The sequence below is a fragment of the Natator depressus genome, chromosome 1 (assembly GCF_965152275.1).
Source record: "Natator depressus isolate rNatDep1 chromosome 1, rNatDep2.hap1, whole genome shotgun sequence".
NCBI lineage: Eukaryota > Metazoa > Chordata > Testudines > Cheloniidae > Natator > Natator depressus.
Window position 1 is genome coordinate 24,728,124 of NC_134234.1, and position 27,085 is coordinate 24,755,208.

The 27,085-nt window shown below is 41.6% G+C and overlaps 1 protein-coding gene across 1 annotated transcript in view; it reads left to right on the top strand.

Annotated features, from left to right (window-relative positions):
- Positions 1–16,971, top strand: part of TYR (tyrosinase) — an 82,607-nt gene extending 65,636 nt beyond the window's left edge. The window contains exons 4-6 of the mRNA XM_074943153.1: positions 4,153–4,334; positions 6,426–6,428; positions 16,748–16,971. Coding sequence (XP_074799254.1) covers positions 4,153–4,334; positions 6,426–6,428; positions 16,748–16,971 — 409 coding nt within the window. The remainder of the gene's footprint in view (positions 1–4,152; positions 4,335–6,425; positions 6,429–16,747) is intronic.
- The last annotated feature ends 10,114 nt before the right edge of the window (positions 16,972–27,085 follow it).

The following is a 27,085-nucleotide window of genomic DNA, read 5'->3' on the forward strand; positions in this document are numbered from 1 at the left end:
AAGAGGCTAAAATAGAGAAAGAACAAGTTAAAAATTATTTGGACAAATTTGAGGTCTTCAAGTCACCAGGGCCTGATGAAATGCATCCTAGAATACTCAAAGAGCTGACTGAGGAGATATTTGATCCATTAGCGATTATCTTTGAGAAGTCATGGAAGACGGGAAGACTAGAAAAGGGCAAATATAGTGCCCATCTATACAAAGGGAAATAAGGACAACCCAGGGAATTACAGACCAGTCAGCTTAACTTCTGTACCCGGAAAGGTAATGGAGCAAATAATTAAGCAATCAATTTGCAAACATCTAGAAGATAATAAGTTAACAGTCAGCATGGATTTGTCAAAAACAAATCATGTCAAACCAAACTGATAGCTTTCTTTCACAGGCCTTGTGGATTGGGGGGGGGGGGGGGGGGGGAGTGGAGATGTGGAATATCTTGATTTTAGTAAAGCTTTTGATACTGTCCCGCATGACCTTCTGATAAATAAACTAGGGAAGTGCAACCTAGATGGAGCTGCTATAATGTGGGCACAAAAGTGGTTGGAAAACCGTTATCAGTTGTTCACAGTCATGCTGGTAGGGCATAACGAGTGGGATCCTGCATGGATCAGTTCTGTTCAATATCTTCAACAATGATTTAGATAATGGCAGAGAGAGTATACATAAAGTTTGCGGACAATACCAAGCTGGGAGGGGTTGCAAATGCTTTGGAGGATAGGATTAAAATTCAAAATGACCTGGACCAACTGGAGACAGGATCTGAAGTAAACAGAATGAAATTCAATAAGGACAAATGCAAAGAACTCCACTTAGGAAGGAACAATCAATTGCACACACACAAAATGGGAAATGACTGCCTATGAAGGAATACCGCGGAAAGGGATCTGGGGGTCATGGTGGACCACAAGCTAAATAGGAGTCAACAGTGTAATGCTGTTGCAAAAAAAGCAAACATCATTCTGGGATGTATTAGCAGAAGTGTTGTAAGCAAGACACGGGAAGTAATTCTTCCGCTCTACTCTGTGCTGATTAGGTCTCAACTGGAGTATTGTGTCCAGTTCTGGGCACCACATTTCAGAAAAGATGTGGACAAATAGGAGAGAGTCCAGAGAAGAGCAACAAAAATTATTAAAGATCTAGAAAACATGACCTATGAGGGAAGATTAAAAAAAATTGGGTTTGTTTAGTCTGGAGGAGAGAAGACAGAGAGGACATGATAACAGTTTTCAAGTACATAAAAGGTTGTTACAAGGAGGAGGAAGAAAAATTGTTTTTCTTAACCGCTGAGGATAGGACAAGAAGCAATGGGCTTAAATTGCAGCAAGGGTGGTTTCGGTGTGAACAGGAGGGATCGGAGCCACAGAACAGCTTTTCCCCATACCACTTAGCACCTTGTGAATTTCTGAGCAGAAGCCTGCATCAGATTTTAGCAGAATTAACTTGCAGGTTCCTGTGCTGAAGTTTGGGGGGGTGGGGCTAGCATGTACCTTAATGCCACATTTCCTATTTTTCAGAAGTTTAAGTTTGTCTTATGTTAATTCTTTCTTTCCTGGTTTCTAGGTTAAGCATAGATACACTCTCTGTCCTGGAAGGGTACAAGGCACTGCTGGTGGACCTTAATTCTGCATTGACAAATTCCCCCCCCCCATTTTTATTTTTTTTTTTTATTTTGAGGAAGTCGTGGGAATGAGGAGGTCATGACTGGGGATCATCTTTTAGGGGGCAGAGGGAGGCTTCCTGAAAACACCCACTGCCACTCAACTACAACCTCTATCCTCCTCCTGGCCCATCCATGCCCACATAGGACTGTAGGGCTACAGGGGGAAGGCAGGTGGTAACTGATGGTCTCTGAGGAGCAAGGAGAATGGAGGAGATCCTCATACCAGCAAGGGAACTAATGTAGGGAGAAGGGGCCCTATACAAGCTTCAATGGCATGGGAGGATTGCAGAGGTGTAAAGTGACCCATTCTTTTCAGACAAACCAGAATACCCCAAAGAGATGAATGCTGCCTGACACCATAGTTCTAAGTGTGAACTAACCCATTCATCTCAATGGGTGTTCTTCCTCCCCCGCCCCATGCTGTCAACCCAACCAATGTTAAATATGAATGATCAAGACACTCTCTATGCACGTGGATTTAATAAAATAAGCTCCTTAATGGGAGTTGGAGGGGCTATACATTACAAATCTCTTGACCAAATGACTCCAAATTGGTACCAATTTGGTACCCATTCTAAGAAGCTCACTATGCACAATGATTCTCGAGTATTTTAAAAATTGAAAGGTGCTCCTGTAAGGGGGGGCTGTATTCTTGGGAACCCCTTGATCAAATTACCCCAAATGTGCATTTCAAACTGTATACTAGCTTCTGTTGTGGCATACCAGTTTTCAAGGCAATCAGTTATGCATGTGGATTTTAGAGCATTCCGACTATTAAAATCAGCTCCTTGTTGAGGGAGAAAAGGCTGGGGGTTATCCAAGGACACCACTGACCAAATGACCACAGCTCATATCGTTACTCCTAATCTGTCACAGCAATATTATTGTGGAGCGATAGTATCACCACAGTTAAGGTGGCACCAAATTTTCATTTTAACAGGAGGTGAGAAAGGAGTACAAACGTTCAGCTCTTTGGGTTAGAGTATCATTTGTAAAAGTTTATGTAGCTTTTCCACTGCTTCGTTTCATATAGCCGTTTGTGGGATAAAAAAATATCACTGGAAGTTTGCTATGACTGTCTTAAAAAGGACCATGGCCCACGCGACTACATTTTTCTAGTGTCTGACATTTCCTTCACACCCCTTTCCCCAAAAACTATGTGTGATCCCTTAGTTTGTGTAGATGAGATGAGTAATCAGAGAAAGTTGAAAAGGGTGTCTGTTTATTTTTCGTGATAAACTTCAGTTACTGCTCTGTGTCTGTATCCTGGCACTGTATCAGTCAATGTCAACCTCACCCCAGTCCTTCGAATAGAACTCTTCCTGATGCTCAGCAACCCCTTTTGGTCATGTGGACATTGATGAGTGTCACAGCTACTTACTTTTCTTCATTCAGTCCCACTGTTCAGGAAACGGAGGAGGACCCTGCTGCACGATTTCATTACCCTAAAGCTGCTGCTTACTACAAACTTGTGTCCTCCCTCTATTTATTTAATGTCATTTTCCTAGAGGATACTTAAGTAAAATCTGAGCATGTATGTGAATATCAGAGCACTTTGAAATATCTGCTCATAAGCCAGAAACTTTGCTCCCTGAGCATAACCTCCAGAAGGAGCTCCTACAGAACTGAGCAATAAATATGCACAAAACATTCTCAGAGAGCTACCAGGACTCCAACTCACAGTGCAGTGGTGCTGTTTGGGTTCAGTGGCCACAACACATCGCCTTAAGCTGTAAGAACCATGACATTTTGATACCACCAGATTTTTGAGGGAGGGATGGGCTGTATGTCAAGAATCCCTTGGTTCAAACCACCTTCAATTTGGACCACTAACACTGGCCCAAGCCATCATGACTCCCAGCAGTTTTCAAGACAATCTCAGTAAGCATGTGGATTTTAGACCACTTGGAGAAATCAGTTGTTCAAGAGTAAGCTAGTCTCAACCTTAACTATAGTGCTACCACCCTGCTAGAATAAATGAATGCTTAGACGGATTACAATGTGAATGAAACGCAGATACTGTGACTAGATTCTAAAGAGCACATGTATTAAGTATTAAATCAAAGGGGCAGTAATATACTTAATTCAGTCCCATAGTTAACATTCTGGTTATGTGAATTAGCAGTAATTAACTATCAGAAAGCACAACCATGCTGTAATTACACTATAATTGCTGCATAAATTAGTCACTGAATTATAAAACATAACCAGGATCTGCACAGCATTGCAGAGACCAAGCTAGAGCCTTCGCTGCCTTGCATTTTGTGCAGGTACCTACAGCTGTGCTAACTGACAACCTAGTAGGCGTAAAATGCTACCATGCTGATCTGATAGCATTTTACACATACCCTCAAATTCACTTTGGACAGGTATTAATCACTCCTCAGGGCTCAAAGTAGCAGCGAATCAGGCCCACTGAGTTTCTTTGTTGTTGCAAAGAGGAGCATTGTTGTCCATTTGCAGTATTAATCCACGCTCTCTTTCCTCTACAGTATTTTTGAACAATGGCTTAGAAGACACAGACCTCTGCGAGACGTTTACCCAGCAGCCAATGCACCCATTGGACATAATCGTGAATATTACATGGTCCCATTTATTCCCCTCTACAGAAATGGAGAATTTTTTACGCCATCAAGGGAGCTGGGATATGATTATGAATATCTAGCAGACCCAGGTAATGTTTAGTGATAAGCAAATTCTGAATCTGCCATCTTTATATAGCAGATATGTGTAAAGAGACAAAGTACGAAGGGTGCCTTCTTAATCAGATTTATTCAGTGAGAATATTCGCAGTCATAGCAGATTGGTTTAGCGACCAAAGGAAGTTTGTCGCCTGTCAGTACTGCATAACCAATGCAGGCAGCTATGGGAGACTGTAATTATCAACACAATTGTTAAAAAAAATTCCAAACACAGGGCCATATTTTGCTTCCAATTACACCAGTGCAAACCCAATGAGTACAGCAGGACTGAGTCAGGTTTCATTGAGGGACCAATACAAAGGCCACAGGCCTGGTGTAAATTAGCACTGCTCCATAAATCAATGCTGATTTACTCAAGCCAAGGATCTGGCCCCATGTAACTGCATAACTTGGAGGCATAACTGAGGGCAGAATCTGACCTGCAGATTCTTTATTAGTGGTGAATGCGCAAAAGAGATAGCACCCAGCTGGAGTTTCAGATACCAGGCTCAGGTTTCAGGACCGGCAGCTGGAAAAATCATCTTTTATACTTGGAAACTGAATAAATCTGTTATCTTAATTATCGAGGATTAACTTCACCCCAACAAATGGCTAATGAACTATTTAAGTCCTCAAAATAAAGGTTAAGTAGAACTTAAGTGATTCATGAGCTTTGTGCTGGCTCTTTGCACAGGGGTGAATTTCACTGTGAGATACATAGTGCCACTTCTACAGAATGCAACTAAAGGGCTGCACAAGGGTCTTTATTATTACTTAAAATAGATTTAATGTGCATTGTTTAGAAATGGTATTGATATGTAGGAGGCCATTTAGCAGTGTAGGCATCAATAAGATCTGCATGCACTAAGATAAAGGACAAACTTTGTTCGAGACCTAAACTTTCCCCAGAGCTGAGGAGCATTCAGATCTTGGCCTTTAGTTCGGCGATTACTAAGATAGGCCACTGGAATGATTAGACCAAAGTTGAGGGGCATTTTGATCAGGGAAGTCAAGCCTGGGACACAAGGTATAGCTAGAAGATCAAGACTTTTATTAAGTATCAAGAAATGAATGAGATCAAGGAACAGTGCAACCTTTTGTGAATGTGTCTGTTCAGTTGCAAATGCAATTGGCAGCCAAGAGTCCAGTAATCATATATCAAAGGCAGCAGAGACATTTTAGCAAGACTAACATTTACCCTAATAGCTTTTTTTCCCCACTCTGTCAGAACAATACTACGGTACTTTCAGGCAGCTCTGGCCCTTAGAAAGATTTTGCTTCCTAATGACAGGGTCTGACTTCTGCATGCTTAGTAAACTGCTCCAAAATAGCATTCAGCCTGCTCATTCAATTCTTTTGTTAAACACAGTCTAGCAGCTTGTGATTCATTGCTATCCCGAAAGCACATTTTTATGGCTGATTATTTCAAGTATCATTGTCCTAGCTAATCTGATGACCATTTTAGAACTACAGCATAAGCAGGAATCAGTGTTTCTTCTATGATTTTTTTAAACCATTCTTGAGATTTTTGTTTTTTAAAGTGGTAGTTTTGGGGCTTATTTTGTATTGTAGTTTCTGAATCTTTAGGATTCATGTTTTCAAGTGTTTCTCTTGAACTAGAACCTTTCATTTATTTTTAAATGAAACTGTGATTCTCACGTCACTTAATTCCAGGAACTGGGGCTTTAAAAAGAAAAAAAGCCAAATATTGGGAAAGTTCAAAACACTGCAGAATACATTAGCATTGCAGAAGTATACAGAAAATCAGACACAGGAGGAATCGGGTATTTAAACAAAAACAAACAACTAAAAGTGGTTAAATGCAAGTATTAGAGAGACAAGGTGGGTGAGGTAATATCTTTTATTGGTCCAACTTCTGTTGGCGAGAGCTTTTTCAGGAGCTCGGTGTGGCTAGAAAGCTGGTCTCTCTCACCAACAGAACTTGGTCCAATAAAAGATATTACCACCACGTTGACCTTGTCTCTCTAATAGCCTGGGACTGACAGAGCTACAACTACACTGCAGACAAAATCAAGTTTGTCCTTTCTAATCATGACTATTGCTTTGCAGAAGGGTGGGTTAAGATGGTTCTTTATTTCTGCTGAAAGATCAGCACTAAGGGTGAAATTCATACCTGTACAGAAAACCTGCACAAGGTCCATGTGCCACTTAAGTCCCATTTGCAGGGCTGGAGCCTAAGTTATCATTTTTTATTAGAAAGAAATAATTGGTTCAAAATTAAAAATGGGCAAGAGCAACAACATTCAGATTCTGAATATCTAAAGATTCAGGTAGGTTTGAGTGTTTGAGGTTGAGGAGACATACCCATGCTAGCTCTGATTGAGCTTGCATACTAAAAATAGAAGCATAGCCACGGTGGCACAAGTGACAGGAGATGCCAGCTGCCCAAGTACATACCTAGTGACCTGGATGGAATTTTACTGAGGATGGCGAGGCCCTCCTGCCACTCACCCTGCCACAGCAACACTTCTATTTTTAGCACACTAGCTCAGTCAGAATTAGTGCAGGTATGTTTATTTGAGTCTCCAACTTGAAGAGTAGACATAGCCTCAGAGAGAGACAAGTGCTGGCTTCTTGTTCAAAGCGCTCATATGCTGCAAGATACCAAAATGCTGCAACGTGATCAAGGAGGACTAGAAAAGATGAATCTGTGATCAAAGGCAGGGAGCTACACTTGATTTGCATGGTAGGTACAGTATAAAGGTACAATGCCAAAAAAATTAGCAGTGGCAATTGTCTCACAGATCATGGTCTGAGAAGAGGTAGAAGCTTATGCAGAACCTTGCTGATGAGTAAGAGGGTGGGCAATGGGACAGGAGTAAGGGGAATGAGGAACGGTCAAATAAAAGTTTTATGTCAAAGCAGATAGGGGAAAGGAGTGATGTGACAATAGCAGAGATTCAGTGGAGATGTTGAAATGAAGTGGCTAACTGTGATTATAGCTAGAACATGAGCAGGGAGGTAGGAGACATATAAAAATGGAAAGGGACCCAGTGAGAAAGTGTCAGTCCAGGACAGGAATTACACTGCTGCACATCTGCTGCTGCTCAGCAGAAGTCTGGAGTCTTGCAGGCTAGCTTCCCAGTGGAGAAGAAATCAGTAAAGTGGAGTCTGCATATATTCAGTGTCTTATTTACACACATACACCACTCCTGGAACAGAGGTGATCACAAAGAGTAAACCCAAATACACATGGCCCAGTCCCAGGAACCAACTCTGCCCCAAGAATTAACTCAGGCTGAGGCAAGGAGCCCACTATCCCACTCACCTTGCATAATAAAATTAATGCCACCACACAGCCTATCTTCCCAAGACTGAACATTTGCTTGCATGCTAATAAAAGACTTGGAAGACTGTAACAGCACCACCTGGTGATCCCTGCCATAATATATATTATAGTACAAACAGGATGCTGAGTACTAGTGTTTGAAGCCCAGGCCAAGTTATTTCCAGAAATAATTCCTTAAAGCTAACTCCTGAATCCATTTTTAGACCGATGCCCAACTTTCACCCAGCAGCTCCCCTTGATCTCAGTGGGAGATATTTGGTGACCTCACTAGGTGTTGCGGGCTGAGTCACACTTCTGAAGAGTCAGGCAGATACCTAAATATAAACCTAGGAACCTAACTACAAGTTTCCATTTTTGAAATTCTGAACTAAGGTGTTTGATCCTGTAGCTTCAACATATGCAGTTGAAGAGGGATGCTGGGCTGCAGGCAGAGTAAAAGGTAATGGCAGTGTGATTAAAATGGTGTAAGGATACTGTCTGTAGTGGCTCCCAGCTGTGAGTTCTTACCTCAGGGCAGACACCCCAAACTGTTGGTGTGGTCGATAATTAGATTTAACCGAGCCAGTAACAAATGCGAACTCCTGGATCACTATAAGAGTCTTACCATGGAGTCACAGACAGTCCCCTTAGACTCTCCAGTTTATCTTGCCACCCACACAAACTTGACTTAGTGATAAATGGTCAGTCACACCAAAAAAAAAAAATCACACCACATTCAGGTAGCTTCTAGTTCCAAGAGACCAGTTACTTACTCCAGATCACTTGGTACCTTAGATCTTACAACAAAGGCAACACCTGTAGCCAATGCTGTAATAGACTAACTAGGAAAAGGGAATAAGTGTTATTTATAGGTTAAAGCAAGCAAACATATACGCACAAATGAGTTACCATCTAAATCCTAAGAGTGACAAGAGTCGTAGTGATCTGTCAATTCAAAGTGTCTTTCAGGGCAGACCCAGGAGAAAGCTCCTGGTGACCTCTGGCTTCAGTTTAGAGTCTCTGGCCCTGTCAGAGTTTAAACAGACAAAAAGATGAAAATTTTCCTGTGATTTTATTTTATTTCCTTAACATTCAGCTTCCAAGTCCACAGGACGAGCTTCCTTAAATGTAGAATTTCCCAGGTGCAATAGGGCCAACCAATCCTTTGTGATTCCCGTGCCTGGGTTCAGAAGTTCAGAGAAAATATCAAACGTATCCTGTGGTGGCAAATTGACCAGCAGCATAGTAGCACCCAGACAGACCCATGCCAACTTCAAGAGACCTTGATGACTCTTTCCATCTTTGACGTATTCAGCAGCATACACTATGAGCTAGAACTCAGTTTGAAATCAGATTGCTGACAATAAAATAGCAACAGCTAGGTGAGATAAGTTGCAGATGCCTGGATGATAGGATGTAATTAAAATCGACAGTGCATGTTCAATGTCCCCTTGGGATGCAGTTTAAATCCCTAAACTGCATGACTGAAAAAGGAATTAGACTATCAAGTCAGAAAAGAAAAGATGAGACAATGTTTCCGTCATGGGAATTTCCTCAGGCTCTGGGAAGTGAAAAATAAGGTTAATTGGAAAAGGAGGAGGAAACCAAGAAACCAATGTTAAAAATGAGCCTCAGAGGAGTAGGGAATAGGAGTGGAAAGTTTGGCTGTTAGCTAAAGCTGTTTAATTGATTACAGTAAACATGGATTTTTAAAAAGTCAGCTTCCCAAATGGTAGCTGCCTGCTACAAAAGGATGTGAAAGTAAGGAGAGAAGCCAGGAACAAATTTTAAAAGTTATAACCAAAGAACATTGGATATTGTATAGCTGTGGCCAGCCTCCTTTCTTGGAATCAAGATGAGCAAGCTGTTAAAGAGCAGCTTTGTCAATGCGATTGTTACTGTGGGTAAATCAGAAAAAAACATGCTATATTGTGCTATAGATACATCGGGGAACATTTGATTGATATCACTTAAAGATACAAAAGTAACCCATTTTTGTCAGTAACCATTTTATATGCATGTGTCGTCAGTCCTGGGCATGTGGGTTGGAACCTACTGTAATGTGATTTTGCAGTGAGAGGTAGAAGGCTCTACCCAGCTTCAGCCTTTAAAAACCAATCATAAAACTTTTCACCAGCCTATACACACAGGAACTGATTCTCAACTGCTGCCAAGCAGAGTGAGAGGAGGCCTGCCAGGGACCCAGTCATGGCTCCCTAATCTGCCCAGTTTTGGCACAAATTAGAACTTCAAGGGAGCCACTCTAATTTCCACAATGGATGATCAAGCGCCATGATGCTCCACTCCCACAGCAATGCCCTTCCCCCAGAATGTCCCTTACACAGCAGGAATTCCCCACCGACTATCTCTATGGCCATGACGACAGTGCAAAGTGGACTAAGCAAACAAGAATCTGTCTGAATAAAAAATAAATTAAAAAAAATCTACTTGCCTGGCCTTTCCCCCCTCATAACTAATGGTGATTAAAATCCAACTGACATTTTCTTTGTCCATCAAGAAACAAACACAAACAATGACTCACCCTGGGGAAGCAGAATTGTGCAAGGCTGAGCTAGATACATACAATTTCTTTGTGGTCTCAAACGTTGCTTTTAAACTTGGTGTCAAATAGCTAACTGGATAAGGCAATAGAAATGCATGTGACAGGAAGCAGCAAGTCATTGCCAATATATCCTGGGGTGTATGTGAATGAATAAATGATCCAGTGGCTTTTGTTTTTTCCCCCTTTTGCTAGCCAGCTGAATTTTGGTTTTGATGTGTCCAGAATTAACCCTGCAATGGTCTTATCCTAGACCCAGATTGGGTAGAAGAAATGTTTAAAAGGCTGTTGTATCACATACTAAGTAATAACATGAAATGACTATTCTTATAAAACTAAACACTGTTTATTAAGAGAATGATTTACAGAGATGCTGCAATTGAATTAGCATCCTAATCATGTACACACTGATTAACTTTCTGGTGCTTCCTCCAAACTCTTCTCTTCTGCAACCTATGCTCCATCCTCCAAGTCCCAGCAGGTACAGCTGCACACCACTAAAAGGACTTCTAAATTTAGAGGTGGATTTGTTCTTTATTAGTGTTCTATTGTACCAGTGGTGCCCTGGCCTATTTTTCAGGGCAATGCCACCCTGGCAAGATCTCTAGGCAGCACTGCACTAGACCAGCCACTGGGAATAGGAGTGTTTCTTCTACCACTCCTAGCAGCCATCAGAGAGAGTCCATATAGTTCCATGAATAAAACAGACATGTTGAGTGATTGCAGGCATTGTTTGTTTTTAAAAATAGGCAGTTAAGAAACTGCATGTAGGGAGTGTGCTGGGGTTATTTTTATTTGTGTCTGGAAAACTGAGGGATTGGGAGATTTTGCTGGTAATTGTTACTAATTGATGGTTAGATGTCAGGAGGAGGGATTAGCTGCTTTTTTGTTTTGGAATAGCTTAATTAAGAGTTCATTTTTAATCAATGACAAGGGCACCTAGCATTTAGGATGAGCTCTCTTTTAAGTTTATTAAATTAGAACACAAAAAATAAGTTAAACAAATTTGACTCAAAGTGTCTCTCAAGTAGAGCTGGGTTAAATTTTTTACTCAAAACTTTTGTTGTTGAAAAATGCAGATTCAGCGACACCAAAACGTTTTGTGAATTTATGTTGATTTCATTGACTTGTCTGTGTTGGAGCCTTCACCACCCGAATATTTTTTCCAAAAATCAAAATGTTTCATTTTGACATTTTCCAAACAAAACATTGATTATTTTTTTTATTCAGAATGACTTTGCATTCAGAAAATTCCTTTAATTTTATTTTAAAGATTTTTTTTTTAAATGTTAAAAAATGCTCAAAACTGAAATGAAGTGTTTCATTTGGGGTCAAAAAATGTTCTGTTGGACCCCAAACTATTCATTCATTCAGTAAATGCCAGTTTAACTGAAAAAAATCCATTAATCACCCAGTTTTACTCTCAGCGTTTCAGAGGGGCCATGTTTGCAGTGCTCTCTGACCTGGCAGTATTCTGGATTAAAAATAATTGACTGTGGTAACTGGGTCTTTGGAATTCTAATCGGCAGACATACATGTACAGGAACAGCCGTATTTTTACTGTTGCGCATTACAGATCGCTGGGCCAGAGCCGCCAGTAGGCATAAGCAGGCTAGACAATTGCTTAGGTCCTTGAGCAGCTCAAAGGGACCCCCTATTAATTAGTAGTATGTGTAGTGGGGCAAAATATTCCTGTTTAGGGCCCCCAGTTGGCTAGCACTGCCTCAAGGGACACTCCATGCACGGGCATCCGAGTTGCCACGGTGACTTCAAGGTCGCAATTGCATGGATCTTTTCTGTGCCAAAGGAAACTGAAAACAGGCAGCACATGCTTGGAGGTGGCAGTTGGCCTCTAGCTTGTTAGAGAAATCCTGCGCGGGTTGAGGTTAAAACAGGGCAGGGACATGCTTAACTGGGTTTAAGGCAGTGGTAAAATGGAAGACAGTAGTAGTTCCCCTCTGTTAGATCATGCAGCAGCCCCTATCTCTCCCTGTGCCACATTACATTTCATCAAAGATAAGGCTGACAAATGAGGAGCCCTTGTCCTCCAGATTAACAATGATGGAGTCAAAGAATGGTTGCAGCATAGCATAAGGTTGTAAGAAGCCACGTAGGACCACATTTTGTTCCAGTCAAATTCTGCAGGAAGGAGGACTGAGCAACAAGGCTCATTTTCAGTGCCATTTTAGCAGTATCAAGATTTCCATGGTAAGTTTCCTGCTCCAATTTACTTAAGGAGCTGAAATATTTCCTGATTCAGTGATGTGTGTGTAAACACACAAGTACACACAGACCTAAAAACCCAAGACAATATATGTAAACAGCACAGTTCTCATTATATTCACAATCTCATAGCAAAAGGCATAACACAAATGGGGAAGGAATTGAAAGAGCGCAATAAAAAAAATATGAGAGAAGCAGGCCTCATCCGAGAATAAGTTGCAACTAAGACCTCAATATCTAACATTTTTCCTCAAAAATTGGGTTCATTTGTATACTTCCTAACAAGCCACTCATATTCTTTCTACATATTAGCCAGACTCATAAAGACAACTACATAAGTAGCTTCTCATACTTCTTAAATAAGTTCTCGGGTATATTAAAATGCTCAAGAACTATGCTCCCTCCTGTTACCCTTCCACAAAGGAGCTATTTTATCACCCCTTTTAGATTTTTCTTTTCTCCCTATTCTCAGACAAAAACCACTGAACTAGAATCAAGGACCAGAGAATGTATTGATACCAGTTATTGTTTGCACTGCTCTAACTCTTAGATGCACCAAACTGGGATAAGGGCTCCATTGTGCAAAGCATATAACAAGTCAGCCCCTGCCCCGACATAGCTTACTGTCTAAACACGAGAGACAATGGGCCAGAAATTTTCAGTGCAGATATGCTGTGGCCCAACAGGTGGAAAAAAAAAAAACTGAGCAAGACAAGGTCATAGGGAAGTGATTGGAATGATAAAGAACACATCCACTGCCTGGGAGCTTAAGTTCATAACCATTCACTTAAATAAGATGTTGTAATAAACTATAAATCCAGTAATCTGTAACCCACTAACCTCCCTTTTTTGTCCTATGACTGTCAAGGTGTTAACTGGCCACTTCACCTTGAGGGGTCTCATAATATGCATTAACTATTTATGCTAAACAATCTATTCCACCTGGTATTTAGCTGTGACACTCGGAGTACCTTTCCCAGACCTGAAGATCTCTGTGTAGCTCAACAGCTTGTCTTTCACCAGCAGAAGTTGCCCCAATAAAAGATATGGCCTCAAACACCTTGCCTCTCTAATAGCCATTGTTAGAAACTTCAGGGTAAAGAGAAAATTTTGGCATAACAGTATTAAAACAAAAAACAAAAACCAGACATTTGGAAGCTAAAAGAAACCCCTACATTGGCAGGCATAGAATGGATAGAATATTTAAAAAAAAAAAAACAAATCCTGTATTTTATGGGAAATAGTTGTGACTGTGAGAAAGTGCCATCTGCTCAACAATAAGAAATGGAAAATAAAACAGGTACTTACCAGCTAGAAGAGAGGAAAGTACCACCTCCAAAATGGCCCCTTCAGAATTGTAAGTGCTTGGCTCTGTTGTGTGTAAGGGCCAGTCCCAGACAGGCATGCTGGGAGAAAATGTTCCTACAAATGGGAAACCCTGCACTAGAGAGTGAGCAGTTGCAAGGGAGGGGGTTAACTTTGATGTGATCATCATAGGGAAAACTCTTTATAGCAATGGAAGATGGTTAAGGTGCTGTCTGGGGATCCAAGAAACCTGAGTTTAACTCCTTGTTCTACCATTGACTTCCTACATGGCTTTGGGCAAGTCACTTAATGTTTCACTGCTTGAATTTCCCCATCTATTCAATGGGGATTACATTACAGGGGTGTTGTGAGGATAGATATATTAAAGACTGATGTGGTTTTCATTTTGGAGGTGGTCTTCATAAGAAAAGGGCTAGAGAGACTTGTTATTTTTTCCTCAGTTGAATGTGTTGGTCCCCACTAGTCAATGAGTGCTGTCTGAAATTCCTCTAGTCTAGAGTCCAATAGACCATTTGGAATACATCAGTATACAGCTTCCCAGCACTGCTTTTCCCTTTTTCAGTGAACCTCAGCTGAAGTTTCTAGGACAAGGGATTCTGGGACAAAAGTGGCCAGAATGCTGCAAGGACTTTCAAAGCATAATTAATATTGATGCTTTCTGAGCCCCATTTCTCCAGAACAGCTTGTCTAAGTCACCTCAGATATCATCTTTAAAAATCTGCTGGCCGTATCCCATGCATGCAAAGCTTAAAATGAAAATAGCTAAGGGCTTAGATGAGGTCCAATTCAGACTTAAAATGGAATCCTTAACTGTAGAGAGGGTATTCCATATTTAATATCCAATAGCACTAACTTCCTCGCCTTTTGACTATCAACAATGTTTACTTCTAAACATCTGAGCAAATTTCCTACTGCACAGCTGTATAGTCATCCAGTAGTTTATGCTTTCCTCACCCATAACTTATAAGTGGTTATAACTGGTTCTGTGAGTAATTCAGTAGTTGTGCTTCACTGAGGAGTCACACCAGCATTAATGCTGGGATTGATTGATGTAGCTTTTTCTGCCTGTTTCCACAGAGTTTGGCTTTGACATTCTGGTTTAATCAAAACAAGTCAGTCAAGATTGCAGAAGTTCATGCTTTCCCAGGGAAACCACAGACCATCTTGGGTATACTTTAAACAGATCCCAGGAGTCTTCAGTGGATGGCAAAGCATTCAGCAACCACCTCCCATTTTGGGGCTGCACCAGGGGCTGAAGTGCCTGGGAGCTTGTCTGAGTTGTGGTCCCCTATGGACCACAACCCCACCAGGAATCTCTGATGTGCTGTGTGCAGCAGCTCTGCCTTCAACATCCCTCTCCTGCCCCCAGCCTTGCCCCTGGCAAGTCCCCTATGGCAGGGCTTGGGAGAAGGTCTTTGGAGGGCAGACTCCTACCAGTGAAGATAATTAGAGTTGGGTGACCAGATTCTGACATCAATGAAACCAGTGTAAATCCAGAGCGTAACATCAGTTAAGTCAATGAAGTTACTCTAGATTTTCACCAGTATAACCAAGATCAGACTCAGGCTGATGGTATTTCAGAAAGAATACCTCTTTATCCACTCTGATAATGCAACTAACTCAGTCTTTAGGGACTTCACCCCATTCTTTACCTTGACGGACAGGTCTACACTACGGCAGGGATCAACGCTCTGAGATCGATCCACCAGCGGTTGATTTAGCAGGTCTAGTAAAGACCCGCCAAATCTACTGCAGATTGCTCTCCAGTCGATCCCTGTACTCTACCTCCGACGAGAAGAGTAAGGTAAGTCAACGGGAGATTTTCTCCCATCAACCCCGCGCGGTAACTCGACCTAAGGCACATCGACTCCAGCTACATTATTCATGTAGCTGGAGTTGCGTAGCATAGGTCGACTTACCGCAGTAGTGTAGACATAGCCTCATTCTCCACTACCTGGCACCTTGAGTAGACATTTACACTTGCGCAAAGGGAGTACAAAGTGTGTGGAAAGCATTACCAAACCAGCATGCTAGCCCTGTGCACTCACTTTCCTCAGATGTAAATGCCTGAAAAAGAGACAGTGTGATGGAGAATCAACCCCATAGAATATAAACCCCATTGGGTGAGCAGTATCAAGTTTGGCACTGGTCTCCTACTCCAAAGTCTTGTGTACATTTATAGTGCTACATACTGAAGAGCTAAACTAAGAGCTTTGACTCTCATGGTGCCCTTGGGATAATGGACTGAAACAATCACGGAATTGGAATCAGACTGAGTTGATTCCAAACTATGATAGAATAAGCCCGTTTGCATTTGAGAACCACAGCTTTACAGCAAAGACTGAGAAGTACCGCACAAGGTGTAGAAGCAGGGTCAGATTCAGGAGGAAGAATTATCCAGTGGTTAAGACACAGCATGTCGAGGGGTGGGGTGGGGCGGGGGGAGAAGAGATCCAGATCAATGTTTTCAAAGACTGGTGCCAAAAATGAGGTACCTAAATCCATATTTAGACATCTAAATAAATGGCCTGGTTTTCAGATATGTTGAACCACATCTGCAGCTCACATTAGTACCATTAGGAGCTGTCGCTCCTTATCACCTCTGAAAGTTAGGCCAGTTATCTAGGTGATTAACTAATGGAGTTACCTATGTCCCCAACTTTAGGCACCTATATTTAGAATTTTTGCCACTACTTTTACTCTTAATTCCATCCAAAATTTCCTATGTGAATTTGGGTGAAGTCATTTAGGGGCTGGTAGGTTTTGTGCCTCAGATTCCCCATTTGTAAGTTATGGATCATACTTCTCTTCCGCATTGAATGAGCAGAGACTTGATTTATTAAAGATTTTAAAATACTTTGTGACTCTCAGATAAAAGGCACTATAGCAACACAAAGCATTATTATTATTATTCAGAGTCTTCCAGCATGCACCATCATATAACTGCTAGCTTCCACAAATTGACAATGCATTACATAACATAAAATGAGTTTTGTCCTTTTTTTCAGTTGACTCCTTCCAGGACTTTTTGATGCCCTACCTGGAGCAAGTCCGTCAGATCTGGCAGTGGTTAGTCGGAGCAGCTGTGGTTGGTGGTATAATTACTGCTCTGATCACAGGACTTATTGTTCTGGGGTGTAGGAAGAAGAGAACGGGAAGCACTGCAGAAACACAGCCCTTACTCATGGAAAGTAAAGATGATCACAATGTGTCTTATCAGTCAAATTTATAAAAGCCACCTGTAATCCAGCAATGCAGTTCAGGTGCTAACCCTAAATCAAGCATGCATTGTTTGGTACATGTTTACAGAATATCTTGCTGAGATGCACTGCATAAGGGGTGTGGAATGTCCTGAATATCATTGCTCATGTAACATGCAATATTGTACTGTAGTGTATTATCAAAGTCTCCTCATAGAACATTTCCTAAAAGAACTAATGTATGCTACTCTGCTTCCTGTGAATACACCAGGTATTCCCTATTCTTAATTAAACAGAATTCTCATGGAACCAAACTATTTCCCAGATTGATGGCTCCTGCTTTTGGTCATCTGCTATTTTATTTGCACTTTCTAACGTTGTTCTGAATTTAGGCCCCAATCCTGCAGATTCACAAGTTTCATACAGGGACCAGTGTCTGTCTGTATCTGATTGCAAGACTGGGGATATTATACTCTGTTGTTCAGATGCTTTTAATTTATGGGAAGAATAAGAGAGAGTGAGTAATCTGGAGACATTTTTTCTTTTAAGAAAGAATTATTTCCCTTCCACCTCCAGTAATAATGTGTTTGTCCTTGATTGACTGCCATCAGCAGCAAGCTGTAGCCTCTCAAAAACTGCTCCTCATTTGTCTAAAAAGTTTCAATTAGGCTTTTCTTATAGTTGTATTTGTTCTAAAGCTAGAGTGGAAACCTCGTTCTAGCTCTTTGCCAGCCCTGGACAGTTTTTGACTTGCAATTGCTCGTAAAGAAAGATGGGTTCACGCTCTTTACAAACAACCAATGCATCACAGAATTAGATGTATTTACCTGAATAACCTCAACAGAAATGCCTCACCCTCAGGAGTGCAGACTTCTAAAAGGCTGTTAGTAATCCCAATTCACATCTCTACCCAGCAGCATCAACTCACATATCTCCGCTCATTCCTCCTATTGTCATATACTGGTTTTGGAGAATAGTATTATATTGTGGCTGGCTCCAATTACTAAGAAAGTCCATGTACTTAGGCCATGTCTACACCAGCAAGCTTACAGTGGCACAGCTGGACCAATACATGGGAGAGCTCTCTCCCGTCAACATAATGAAACCTAAATGAGCGGGTATAGCTATGTCAGTAGGAGAGCATCTCCTGTCAACATAGCACTGTGCACACAAGCACTTATGCCACTCAGCAGAGTGTTCTTTTCACACCCAAGAGACGTAAGTTTTGCCTACAAAAGAGGTTGTATAGACATGGCCTTAGAAGTTAACAGTTTTCATGGCTAGATTGGTATAGGGTTTTGCATCCCTGCCCATCCTGGCTAATAGCCATTGATGCACCTGTCCTCCATGAACTTGTCTAGCTCTTTTTTGAACCTTGTTATAGTCTTGGCCTTCACAACATCCTCTGGCACAGACTGACTGTGCATTGTGTGAACAAAAACTTCCCTTTTGTTTGTTTTAAACCTGCTGCCTATTGATTTCATTTGGTGACCCCTAGTACTTGTGTTAGGAGAAGGAGTAAACACCACTTTATTATTTACTTTCTCCACACCAGTCATGATTTTATAGATATCTATCATATCCCCACATTAGTCATCTCTTTTCCAAGCTGAAAAGTTCTAGTCTTATTAATCTCTCCTCATACAGAAGCCGTTCCAGACCCATAATTAATTTGGTTGCCCTTTTATGAACTTTTTCTAATTCCAATATATCTTATTTGAGATGGGGCAACCACATTTTCATGCAGTATTCAAGATATGGGCATACCATGGATTTATATAGAGGCAATATGAAATTCTCTCTTATTATCTATCCCTTTCTTAACAATGCCCAACATTCAGTTTGCTTTTATAACTGCCACTGCACATGGAGTGGGTGTTTTCAGAAAACCACCCACAATGACTCCAAGATCTCTTTCTTGAGTGGACACAGCTAATTTAGACCTTTACTTTACCTTAGCAATTACATATTGTTGCAAAATACCTTGTTTGCCTCAGTAGTCTCAGTCCTTTTTAGCCTTGGAGACTCAGGTTTGGGGCAAGGCAAATCCTTATAGGTGACACAGGGTCCTGTTACTCCTCTCCTAAGTCAGTCCCTTGTGCTTGTTTTCCTTCCCTTCTGGGGAGCGAGTGCAGCCTCCCTACTGGGAAGGTCTGGTGTCTTGCTGCAAACAGCCTACTAGCAACTTCCCTCCTCTCACTCTTTTCCTCCTACCACCCAGGGGAGGGTTTAAAAAGGTCCCAAGTAGTTGGAGTCAGCTGAACCTAATTGGTTCCCTAGCAACCCCTTTTCCAGCTGAACCTTATTGCCCTGTGGTTCTCTCTCCTCAGTGGATAGGGAGGGGCCTTTTAATTCCCTGGGACTAATTACTATCCCCCCCCTTTTGTAGCTGTTTGTCCTGGGTTTACTACAATATTTAAAATCATCAAAGAGTTTAACTCTTTGAATATTAAGGTAAATGGATTTTTAGTGGAAATCTTTTAAAAGCCAATTCATTTTTTATACATACTTTCCTCTTTAATTGGCATTTAACACTCCTGGAATTTTTCCTCTCTATTTTTCAGATTGTGAGCTAATGACACATTTAAACTGCTCACATAGTAAAACTGCAGTTTTACTCCATCTTTTTCTCTGTTTTTTAGCAAAAAAAATTAACAAACATAATTTAATGGATCCGGGTGGTGAGTGGCCTCCAGCACCTTCCATGACTTAACACATCCCTTTTAACAAACAATTCAAGAAGTCTATAATCATTAAAATGATCAGTGACAAGCATTTGAGCAAGAGTGTTTATGGAAGGGAGTACAAAAGCAGGCTAGCTATTATCCTTTCCCCAAAGGTATGGATGGGGCAAGTCCACAATAGTGCCAGTACCCTTAAATTCTCTATAGGTTGATTGTATTTCATATTCTTGGACATATTATTAAGTGTTTTGTCTCCAATAACTGCATATTCTATATTGCTTTTAGTTGCTCAATGTCACAGCACTGTGATTGATTTTTTCCAAGAGGAAACAGTGTGGCTGTCACTTGGCCATTGGCCAAAGCTCTTCTATTCTATATTTTAACCATTCGCAGGATTCTTTAACTACTTTTAACTTGTTCGACAGACACAAGACCATTAGATATACTTCTTCCACACACACTCTCCTTTCTAGGGAGTTTTTATATTTCTCCTTAATCACAACATTACTTTTTCACCATGTCCCACTGCTCTTCCTTGACTAAAACATTTTTAACAAATCTCCCTCTATGGGAGGTTATACTCACATACTCCTCCATTATTGTTATGGGAACTTACTTTTTTGTCTGGGTGTTTGAAAACACCACAGCTGGAGGCCAGAGGCACTTCTCCCTATCATCTCCCAAGCCTTGTTAAATACCCAGAATCTCTAGGTCACAATCCCTAAGACCTAGACGTGACAGTAAGATGTCTTGGACTCATGGCCACCCAGGGATGCCAATGTTGGGGGTATAAGTTGGGAAATTGAGTCACAAATCCACCCGGTTTAGACTAAATCAATCAATTTTTACCTTTATTTATACAATTTCAGACAGAATTCTTGTCACTTACAGTGTCCATACATACATTTATGCCAGACAAATAATAACAGACAAGACAGAATTGATAAGTGGGCCCAAGTTACCACATTCTGGGACACTGGGAAGTTTTTCCACCTTCAATGGTAGTTGCCACCTTCCCTGATCACTAGGTCTGGTCCTTCAGTCCCATTCTTCAGTTTCTGGTCTGGTGTTTCTCCTGTTTGGGCCCATGTTCACTTAGGTCTGTTACATGTTTCTACATTACAGATTACTTACCCTTTATGCAATCGGCTTTTAACATATCAACCCTTTGGGTTTTAGGTAACCTGTACTTTATGCATGTGTAAGCGGGGGAACAGTCCCACTATTGTGGGGAACTTTCCTGGCTTCTGCACTACCCCGGTGAAGTGGGCTAGCGAAAGGATCTGAGTCCTTGCTCCCACTTCCTTTACCCAGTGGCCTCCCTGCCCTTGAGGATTCCCCTTCCACTCTCTTGTCTGGCAGAGTCCTCGTAACCCCAGCAAGGCTGGGCCCAGGATTCCTGGGGGGCTCGACCCCCAATACTGCTGTGGTCACCTAGGACAGGGGCTAGGGTGTCCCCACTCCGGGGTACTCTCTCTGCACTGGGCACTTCTCTGACCCACTGACCATTATATACAAGTTAAAGCAAATGCAAGTTATTTAATCAACAATTAATTTTAAAAAGAATAAGGAAAAATGGGAAAGGTTAAAGGAAACACATCAGCCCACTCTGTGGCAGGGAACATCACAAATAGTCTCTGGAATGTCTCTGGAATGTCAGGGCAGTTCACAGTCTGTTCCTTGTAAGTCCAGGCCTTCTTCTCAGGCCCTGGCTGTGCTGCAGGGATGCTGTGGGTTGGACACTTGCTCTGGTGGTGGCCACATGCTCTCAGGCTCTAAGTGGTAGGACCCTTCTTCCCAGTGTCGCCCCCGCCCTGTCAGGGTTATGATCCAAGCCTGGCCTACAGAGCCTCTTGGCTGAGGCGTCTCCCTGTGCTGGGCCCACTGCCCAGGGTCCCCCTCGCTCTCCCCAGCTGCTCACCGCACCCAGCTGCAGACTGCTCCAGCCCCAGCTCCACCACTCTGTCTCTGCTGCTCTGCCTCCAGCTCCCTGGGCTGCTTCTCTGGCCCCTCTGGCTCTGGTTGCTGCAGCTCTGCTCCCAGGACAGGCCTGCTCTGCAGGCTGCTTCTGTGACTCTGCTCCCAGCACTGACCTGCTTCCTGGGCTGCTTTTCTGGCCCCTCTGTCTCTGGTTGTTGCAGATCTGCTCCCAGGGCAAGCCTGCTCTCTCTGGGCTGTGCCTCTGGCTTTGGGGCTGCAGCTCTGCTCTCAGGACAGGGTCTGCTCTCTCTGAGCTGCTTTTCTGGTCCCTCTGGATCTGGCACAGCTCTGCTCCTCAGCTCAGCTTGAGCCCCTGCTTTCTCCTTCGTTCGGCCCCACTCTGTCTGACCCAGGCAAATCCAGCTCACACGGAGGATGGGACCTCCCTGGCCTCCTGACTCCCTGATTAGCCTGCCCACCCTGTCATTCAGGCTGACCTGGAGCACTGGCCTCTCCCCATTGTTCCTGGGGACCATCAGTCTCAGGGTCCTGATTTCCCATAGACCCTTCCCCTTTTAGTACTGGGAGCTAGCCAACCAAAACACCCCCACTGAATGTTAGTAAGGGGGCAACAGTCCCCTTACACATGTACAAGCTTCAGTTACACAATGTCTGTATTTTTCCTTCTGGGTTTGTAATTTCTGAGTTATGTTTTCTGTCACCCTTACCTAGGTCTAACCAGAAAAAAGAGGAGGGGTTACTTATCATTACCTTTGTGTATCTTTTACTTACATCTTCCAGCACAGTTTGTTCGGTCAGCAATAATATTTTAAGAAGATTAGCAATTCTGTGTAAAAGAAGAATTGGCAAAACCACATTTATGCCAGCAAGGACATGGCCTAAGAGTTACTTCATCTGTATCCATTCATTATTCATAATTACAAACCATTAAAATACAACTATCAAAATCGTAACCTTACCATTAACAATTCTTCGTTTGGGATTTCAATGTTATAAATCAAAATATATTATTCTCTGCTGCCCATAATCTAGAAAGGGGAAGGGGAGTGATGGAAAACATGATTCTTCAATGTCAACATTTCTTTTCTTTAAACATGTTTTTTTAATTCAAAATCCAGTTTTATTAGTGAATCATGACAGAGAAACTTCATTAGAAATTTTCATGTGAATGTATTTTGAGGGGTGTCCCAATTTCAGGGCCTTCATATTTAGTTGTTTTCAATGGTACCCCAACAGTTCATACAATCCAAAACACTTGACTTATCTTAGGTGATTGTGGAAAAGAAACACACATTTGAATTTTGTACATTGATGGGTTTGTATTAAAATCAGATGAGCACAATGTTTAGTGTGGGCTCCATTTGAAATTTGCAGTCTCTGGTCTAACGTGGGTTTGCAAGTAGGCTAAAAATTCCATCTAAACAGATTTTATAATTCCAAATGCTTCTCAAATTGTGTATGTGAATGTATCTAGGCTAAATGTTCTATCTTTAGTTAAGCTGATTGAAAAAAGGGGTGAATTTTGAGGGGATTTTTTCTTTTTCTAATTCAGTGGAAAACAAATTGCTGTAATTTCCAAAAAAAATTCAACCAGCTCTAAGCTTGAGTTATGTTTTGTAACAGCCGGTGTGGTGGAGCTTAGACTGCCGACTCTAAAAGGCTTTGGAAAGAATTTTTAACTTTTAACTTCAGCTGTTTACAGAAAAGAGATTGTTTCTCTGATTTTGTGTATCCAAAATGTCAAGATTGATTTTAGCCAGAAGACCACAGCATTTGTTGATTCTTTGCCCGATTTATTCATATTACAGGACACACAGGATCTCTGAGCAGAGTTAGCTCCAGCTTCTGCAAGGCCCTATTCAAAATGTACAAGTTGTGACTTTTAATTAATGTGTCATTTCAAAGTATTAAAATGGATGAGAACTCCTCTCCCCCTGCCCCGCCATGGGTGTCTCTAACAAACTCGGGCTTCGATGATCACCCTTAAAAACTTACCCATTGCCATAGGTGACTGTTGTGTATTTGGTCGTCGTGGTAATAGCACCTTGTTGTTGCTATAGCAACTGAGTTAGATTATTACGGGTTAGCCTAGCCAGTTTTGGCTGGTTTGGTTAGTTCAGTGTGTGGAAAATAAATGGCTGCTTTCATGGCTCACAGCTCTGTGTCTCAAGTGATTTCTTCCTAAAACTGCTGCCCCCAAGGATACAACAGTAACTAAGGAAGGTTACCTCATAATTTGTACCATTATCTATGGTAGGTAGAGGGGAATGTGGTAAGGTCTCTTACTTCTCAAGTGACTACTGCATCAGCCTCCTTTACTAATAAGATAGTTTAGCTCTCCAGCTAAACCAAAACTCACCCTAGGTAATGTGACTGGCTCTCCAGCAAGGGTGTGACTCAATCTATCCTTGTTCACAGGTTCTCCACATTTGTGTGATTTCTTTCCTTGGTGGGAAGACAGAATTGGAATTTCTGACCACCCTGCCTTGGAAGTCCCAGTTTTTGGTCCCAAAACAGGAAGCCAGTGATCAATTCACATTCCTCCCTTACCAAAGGTCTCTTATTTCATTCTGCTACAGTCCATTAACTTCCTTTAGAGGACTTGACTATGTTTGGCTCTCTAGCCTCAGAACCCCTCTGCACGTGGTAATTCAGGAAAACTCTTTATTGTCAACCCTCCTGTTCTATCCTGAAAGTCCATATCAAGTTCCCCTCCCCAGGGTTCCCATTCTGCCAGCTGCCTCTATCCAGATCCTTTCACAGCTTCTTCCAAAACCCATGTAGGTTTTGTCCTTGGCCTTTATAGCAAAGAGACCGAGAACTCCTGCCCCTTTTCCACTCAACGGAGTGACTGACAGCCTACACTTCCACATGTTCTCTTCACAGGGGGACCTCACAATAGCTCTCATTCCCTCCCAGACTCTCTCATACTGATGAACAGGAGATTACATCTTACTAGGGTATTCCACACCTTTATAAACGCAAGAGTGATAGGACAAACTGTGATAATCACTGTGGCATTATCTGTGGATAATCACTATGCTGGAAAAATCCTTTCAAGGGTTATATTGTAGTTTATAGGTAAGGCTTTGGTATAAGTTAAGGTAGCAATGCAATGAGTCTACAAGCCTCAAGGCCTGTAAGGCAATAGTTTAGCTAAACTAATCAAGACATAATGGCCCCCCAAAATCTTAGCATAAGCAGCTAACTAAGAGTAACCCTAGATCATAAGGTATCACAAGATAGAATGCTGTAATACACAAGTATGACTAAACTGCTGACAGAAAACCACGAGATGCTAGTTTATACCAGTTTTCAATATTTTAAAGTTAGGAATATCAGCAGATGTCCAACCTCATGGATACCATGGTAACTGATGGATGTATTTGCTAATAAACTTGAGGTAAAGGATTAGTAACCAATGGGAGAAGGGTACCGCAATGTTAGTAGGGTGCTGATAAATTGTATAGTCAATTGCTTGAGTACACTTTGGTTTGTTATGAAATACATTCAAGAGCCCAAATAACCAATATCAGTCAGGTTTATTAATATGATATAGGAAAAAGGTTCTATACAATACCAGTCTCCGAAGAGCGGTCCTCTTGCATTCACCTTACACTGCAGGAAAGCTCCCCAAGTTGCACATTTCAGCTGGTATTATTTACACAATTTTACAAGTTACACATTTCTGTACACATCACTGAACTCCAACCCACCAGTTTATCCCAGTTCTCTAACTTGTTGTTCTGTTCCTTCCTTATCTTTGTTTTGGATACCAGCTTTCTAGGCATTGGTCCGTCAAGATACTTTCCTAGCTTGCACTAAGACATGGAACAAATGTGTCTTGATTTTGATAAGTTGCCTATCTGCTTGTGCCAAATGCTTACTTCAGCAAATGCGAGGAGTTATGGGATACTTAGCATAAGTGAACAGGATTATGGTATAGGTCAGTTTAGTATATCAGTATTAAATATTTGTGCTTAATGTTATTGGCGATTAATGCATACTAATATATGTTGTGAATGGTGTGAATAATAAATATTATTATGATATATATGTATGTGCTAGCCAACATATATTAGTCATCATAGGGTGAGAAAACAAATATGGAAAAAGGGATGAACCCCTGCTGAATATGCATTATGCATAGGCATCAGTGTAACACATTATAAAAGTTGTATCCCAGTCTGTGTGCCTTGAGAGATGTAGCTCTTGGGAGACGCCAGGACGACAGCAGCAGGTGATGGTGATGAGGAAGCCAATGAGGAGGACAATAATGACTAACACTTCAGGTTGTTCTGCCAAGGATGGTGTGAATATATAAAGGCTCAGATGCTCATTCTGTATTATCTCTAGCTTGCTGGGTTGGAGGGTTTATAACTTTGCTAACTGTGTTAATAAAACCATTACAAATGCAGAAGCGTTTTCCTAGCTGTGAGTGTTGCAACCATATAGGTCGGAGTTTCCAACTGAACAGTAATTCTAATACTAGTGGGCCCTAACCTTGGGATGAGAACTTACCAAACCTTAGAGTGTTAACTGGGAATTCATACAACAATACTGAATACACGTAACACCTATTTTGTAGAAACCATCTTTGCTAAGTCTCAATGTGGATTTTATTCTGGACTGGGGACCATATACATGATCTTCACAGCTCATCAGCTCCAAGAAATATGCCAGAAGCAAAACCACGTCGTTTTATGGTGTTCATTAGCTTAGCCAAGGCTTTTGATTCTGGAAATTGTGAGGGACTCTGGAAACTCTTTGGATGCCCTGTAAAGTGTATTTCTGTCATTCATCCCTTCCATGATGGGATGATGGCCTCTTTTTGGTCACTAATGGCATCCCACACTTTTCTCCATCCTATTTTTGGCTGATAGATGCATTTCATAACACTGACAGAGGAGTATTTATTCAGTTCCACGTCGATGGGAAGTTGTTCAATCTGCAACACTTCCGTGCTCACACGAAATAGGCAGATTTTTGCATCAAGCAGCTTTTATTTGCTGATGTCTGTGCACTGATTATTCATTGATTGATGACTTTCAGTTTATAACTGATCACTTTGCTTGTGCAGTTAACCACTTTGGTTTCACAACTAGCCTAAAGAAGACTGAAGTGCTGTACCGACCCGTGCCAGAGGATCTGCACATTCACCCAATTATTAAGATGAAAAGTCTCCCTTCTAGTCCATGGAGAAGTTTGGTAACCTAGGGAGCATGCTGTCACAGAATACCACAAGATTACCCATCTTCTGCCTATAGAATGACAAGAGCATCAAAATAAGCACTAAGCTAAATGTCTATTCTGGAAGTTGTGCTAGCAACACTTCTATATGGTTGTGAAACATGGACCACATATCATGGCCATATAGGAAAACTTGATCAATTCCATATGCCCTGTCTTCAGTCTGTCTGCAGGGTTAAATGGGGGACAAAGTTCCTAATACCAAAATCCTTAATCATTGTTGCATGTCTGGCATTCAAAGCATGCTCATAACAGCTCAGCTGCATTGGTC